Source organism: Gobio gobio, assembly GCF_949357685.1.
Source record: "Gobio gobio genome assembly, chromosome: 2".
NCBI classification, from domain to species: Eukaryota; Metazoa; Chordata; class Actinopteri; order Cypriniformes; family Gobionidae; genus Gobio; species Gobio gobio.
Window position 1 is genome coordinate 4,833,518 of NC_137098.1, and position 6,000 is coordinate 4,839,517.

Genomic DNA, 6,000 nt, shown 5'->3' on the forward strand with positions numbered 1-6,000 from the left:
AAATTATGGTTCATTAAAAAGTATCCCTACATAACTATTTTACACAAAAAAGCGCAGCTGTCAAGCTCCGAAAAGGATTAATATTATTTATATGGTGTAATATTACAAGTCTTCTGACATTGATTTCCATTTTACAAATGGAAAAATTAGCCTAAACAAACACAAAAAAACTAAACACAAGACAACGAAACAAAACAACAACACAACAACAACAAAAATCAAAACAACACACACAAAAAAAGTAGAAGCACAAAACAACAAAAACACTAGGTTTGGACAACATGAGTTGAAACGCCACAACTCACACACACAAACAAGACAACAACAAAAGTCAACACCAAAAAACAACAACAACATGCAAGACAACAAAACAAACAAACACAACAACACACAACACGACACAACAAAACAACAACACAAAACCACAACAAAAAAAACAAGACAACTAAACAATACAACAACAACACAAAACCACAACAAAACAAAAAACACAACACACGACACAAAACAACAACACAAAACCACAACAACAGAACAACAAGACAACAAAACACAACACAACAACACGCAAGACAACAAAACAAAAAACACAACAACACACAACACAAAAAAAATCAAGACAACAAAACAATACAACAATACGCAAGACAACAAAACAAAAAACACAACACACGACACAAAACAACAACACAAAACCACAACAACAAAACACAACACAACAACACGCAAGACAACAAAACAAAAAACACAACAACACACAACACAAAAAAAATCAAGACAACAAAACAATACAACAATACGCAAGACAACAAAACAAAAAACACAACACACGACACAAAACAACAACACAAAACCACAACAATAGAACAACAAGACAACAAAACACAACACAACAACACGCAAGACAACAAAACAAAAAACACAACAACACAACACAAAACCACAAAAAAATCAAGACAACAAAACAAAACACAATACAACAACACGCAAGACAACAAAACAAAAAAACACAACAACACACGACAAAACAAAACAGCAAACACAACAACACACAACACAACAAAACAACAACACAAAACAACAAAAACACTAAGTTTGGACAACATGAGTTGACACCAAACACCAAAAACAACCACACACTCAGGACAACACAAAACACAACAAAACAACACATAAGACAACAACATAACAAAAAACACACACAAAAAAACACATCAACAACAAAAAAACAAGACAAGACAACAACACAACAAAAAAACAACAACACAAAACACTGGGTTTGGACAACATGAGTAGAAGATCGTAAAGTAATTGTCATGCCTTGAAATAAAATAATAAAAGCATGTTATGGGATTCACACCTTGGGAAGACTGGGCTTCATCTTATAGTTTTTATTTCTCCTGAAAAACAAAGCATAAATAATGATGAATGACCATAAGAGAGTGTGTGTGTGTGTGTGTGTGTGTGTGTGTGTGTGTGTGTGAAGGCCGCCTCTCACATGAGGATGCCGTGGGCCCGCTCCAGGAGTTTGCTGCTGGTGGAGTTGATGAAGATGCCGTCCTCCTCGCTCAGAGATCCAGCGGAGGACAGGCGGTTCTGTCTCCCGGGACGCCCGTTCCAGCCCTCCCTGACCGGGACAGCAAAACACAGGCATGTTAAACACACACACACACACACACACACACACACACACACACACACACACACACACACACACACACACACACACACACACACACACACACACACACACACACACACACACAACACACACAACACACACAACACACACACACACACACACACACACACACACACACACACACACACACACACACACACACACACACACACACACACACACACACACACACACACCATCTCCAACTCCGAGTCTATCAAACTCAATGACCTCATGGCATATCAGACTCCAAACGATGACTTTAACGGGTCTCCAGTGTCCTGCAGACCATTAGAGAGGTTTGCAGCTACTGTCCCATGTTCAGTTATTATGATTTAGATGTAAATGTGGCTCATCTGCTCAGTAATTTGGCGGCGATATTCCTCCTACACATAGTTAACAGGGTCGCGGTTTTCCCGCACAATTGGGTTATTTTAAAAAAAGAGTCGCAGGAAAAACACACTCAAACACTCACCTAAAGGATTATTAGGAACACACACTAATACTGTGTTTGACCCCCTTTCGCCTTCAGAACTGCCTTAATTCTACATGACATTGATTCAACAAGGTGCTGAAAGCATTCTTTAGAAATGTTGGCCCATATTGATAGGAGAGCATCTGCAGTTGATGGAGATTTGTGGGAAGCACATCAAGGGCACGAAGCTCCCGTTCCACCACATCCCAAAGATGCTCTATTGGGTTGAGATCTGGTGACTGTGGGGGCCATTTCAGTTCAGTGAACTCATTGTCATGTTCAAGAAACCAATTTGAAATGATTGGAGCTTTGTGACGGTGCATTATCCTGCTGGAAGTAGCCATCAGAGGATGGGGACATGGTGGTCATAAAGGGATGGACATGGTCAGAAACAATACTCAGGTAGGCCGTGGCATTTAAACGATGCCCAATTGGCACTAAGAGGCCTAAAGTGTGCCAAGAAAACATCCCCCACACCATTACACCACCACCACCAGCCTGCACAGTGGTAACAAGGCATCAGGATCCATGTTCTCATTCTGTTTACGCCAAATTCTGACTCTACCATCTGAATGTCTCAACAGAAATCCAGACTCATCAGACCAGGCAACATTTTTCCAGTCTTCAACTGTCCAATTTTGGTGAGCTTGTGCAAATTGTCGCCTCTTTTTCCTATTTGTAGTGGAGATGAGTGGTACCCGGTGGGGTCTTCTGCTGTTGTAGCCCATCCGCCTCAAGGTTGTGTGTGTTGTGGCTTCACAAATGCTTTGCTGCAGACCTCGGTTGTAACGAGTGGTTATTTCAGTCAAAGTTGCTCTTCTATCAGCTTGAATCAGTCGGCCCATTCTCCTCTGACCTCTAGCATCAACAAGGCATTTTCTCCCACAGGACTGCCGCATACTGGATGTTTTTCCTTTTTCACACCATTCTTTGTAAACCCTAGAAATGGTTGTGCGTGAAAATCCCAGTAACTGAGCAGATTGTGAAATACTCAGACCGGCCCGTCTGGCACCAACAACCATGCCACGCTCAAAATGTCTTAAATCACCTTTCTTTCCCATTCTGACATTCAGTTTGGAGTTCAGGAGATTGTCTTGACCAGGACCACACCCCTAAATGCATTGAAGCAACTGCCATGTGATTGGTTGATTAGATAATAGCATTAATGAGAAATTGAACAGGTGTTCCTAATAATCCTTTAGGTGAGTGTATATATATATATGCTATACCAGTCAAAAGTTTGGAAACTGTACTACTTTAATTATTTTTAAAGAAGTCTCTTCTGCTCACCAAGGCTGCATTTATGTTATTATAAAAATCTGTAATATTGTGAAATATTACTAAAATGCTAAGTAACTGTTTTCTATTTGAGAATATTTTAAAATGTAATTTATTCCAGTGATCAATTTAACTTTAATAAAGATCAACTTATGATTAATTCAAAGAAATTAATACATTTGTTCAGCAAGAATGCATTCAATTGATCAAGTATAGACATTTATAATGTTGCAAAAGCTTTATATTTCAGATAAATGCTGTTCTTTTTAACTTTATTTTCATTAAATAATCCTGAAAAAGGTGCACAACTGTTTTCAATATTGATAATAATCAGAACGGTTTCTTGAGCAGCAGATCGGCATACACTGCAAAAATGCTTTTCTTATTTAGTATTTTTGTCTTGTTTTCAGTCCAAATATCTAAAAAATCTTACATTAAGAAGCATTTACTAGACAAGCAGAAGTTTTTGTCTTGTTTTGGGGGGAAATAACTCAAAATGAAGGGAGTTTTTGCTTAAAATAAGCAAAATAATCTGCCAATGGGGTAAGAAAAATAATCTTAATTCAAACAGAAAACAAGATTATTTTTCTTACCCCATTGGCAGATTATTTTGCTTATTTTAAGCAAAAACTCCCTTAATTTTGAGTTATTTCCCCCCTAAACAAGACAAAAACTTTTGCTTGTCTAGTAAATGCTTCTTAAATGTAAGATTTTTTAGATATTTGGACTGAAAACAAGACAAAAATACTAAGTAAGAAAAGCATTTTTTGCAGTGTATTAGAATGATTTCTGGAGGATCACGTGAATCACAGAAATTAATTGTATTTCAAAATATATTCAAATAGAAAAAAAGTTAGCCTATTTTAAATTGTAAAAATATTTCACAATAGTACTGCTTTTGCTGTATTTTGGATCAAATAAATGCAGCCTTGGTGAGCAGAAGAGACTTTTTTCAAAAACAATCAAAATAGTACAGTCATATATATATATATATATACACACTCTAAAAAAAAAAGGGTTCTATAAAAGGCACCAAAAATGGTTCTTGGCTCATAATCATAGGGGAACCTTTTTTAGTGCTATATAGCACCAATTTTGGTTCTTCAGAGGTTCTTCAGAGGTGCTATATAGCACTAAAAAAGGTTCCCCTATGATTATGAGCCAAGAACATTTTTGGTGCCATATAGAACCTTTTTTTTTTTAGAGTGTATATATATATATATAAAACGCTTATTTTTAGGCCCTTTGGAAAACTGGAAAATTGGGCTAGTTTTCATTCCATTTGGGCGGGTTTTGAGCCGTCATTGGGCTAGAAATATTCCTGGGCCCTTTCATGACCTGTGGAGAGCAATTACCCATCAGCCTCGGATCTGTCCTCCAAATGAGCAAATAGCTCCACTCTGACATCACACGGGAAGCAGCTGCTCTTTCCCGGGGTTTTGTGGTCACTTAGTAACCCAGAAAGTGTGTGAGGTTGCAAAACAGATTAGGGGACTTTACAGCGCAACAAAAGAGCTGTTGTGGATATCAGGACTAATCTCAGTGCCATGCAGGCAATTACAGAGCATGAAGACGGGAAGACTGTGGGTCATCCTCTGGGTATCTCTCTCTCTCTCTCTCTCTCTCTCTCTCTCTCTCTCTATCTCTCTCTCTATCTCTATCTCTATCTCTATCTCTATCTCTATCTCTATCTCTATCTCTATCTCTATCTCTATCTCTATCACAGATCCTGGGTCAGACGTAACAACCCAGTGTTTGGGTAGTTTTTGTGTTACTCAGATCCTGGGTCAGACGTAACAACCCAGTGTTTGGGTAGTTTTTGTGTTACACAGATCCTGGGTCAGACGTAATAACCCAGTGTTTGGGTAGATTTTGTGTTACTCAGATCCTGGGTCAGACGTAATAACCCAGTGTTTGGGTAGTTTATGTGTTACCAGATCTTGGGTCAGACGTAACAACCCAGTGTTTGGGTAGTTTATGTGTTACTCAGATCCTGGGTCAGGCGTAACAACCCAGTGTTTGGGTAGTTTTTGTGTTACTCAGATCCTGGGTCAGACGTAACAACCCAGTGTTTGGGTAGTTTATGTGTTACTCAGATCCTGGGTCAGACGTAACAACCCAGTGTTTGGGTAGTTTATGTGTTACTCAGATCCTGGGTCAGGTGTGACAACCCAGTGTTTGGGTAGTTTATGTGTTACTCAGATCCTGGGTCAGACGTAACAACCCAGTGTTTGGGTAGTTTTTGTGTTACTCAGATCCTGGGTCAGACGTAACAACCCAGTGTTTGGGTAGTTTTTGTGTTACACAGATCCTGGGTCAGACGTAATAACCCAGTGTTTGGGTAGTTTTTGTGTTACACAGATCCTGGGTCAGACGTAATAACCCAGTGTTTGGGTAGATTTTGTGTTACTCAGATCCTGGGTCAGACGTAATAACCCAGTGTTTGGGTAGTTTATGTGTTACCAGATCTTGGGTCAGACGTAACAACCCAGTGTTTGGGTAGTTTTTGTGTTACTCAGATCCTGGGTCAGACGTAACAACCCAGTGTTTGGGTAGTTTTTGTGTT

The 6,000-nt window shown here is 39.0% G+C and overlaps 1 protein-coding gene across 3 annotated transcripts in view; it reads right to left on the reverse strand.

Moving 5' to 3' along the window:
* Positions 1-6,000, reverse strand: part of myo9aa (myosin IXAa) — a 261,447-nt gene that overhangs the window by 62,747 nt on the left and 192,700 nt on the right. For all 3 annotated transcript variants that reach the window (XM_079806507.1, XM_079806505.1, XM_079806506.1), the window contains 2 exons: positions 1,499-1,627; positions 1,361-1,400 (listed from right to left, as the gene is read on the reverse strand). In XM_079806507.1, coding sequence (XP_079662633.1) covers positions 1,361-1,400; positions 1,499-1,627 — 169 coding nt within the window. The remainder of the gene's footprint in view (positions 1-1,360; positions 1,401-1,498; positions 1,628-6,000) is intronic.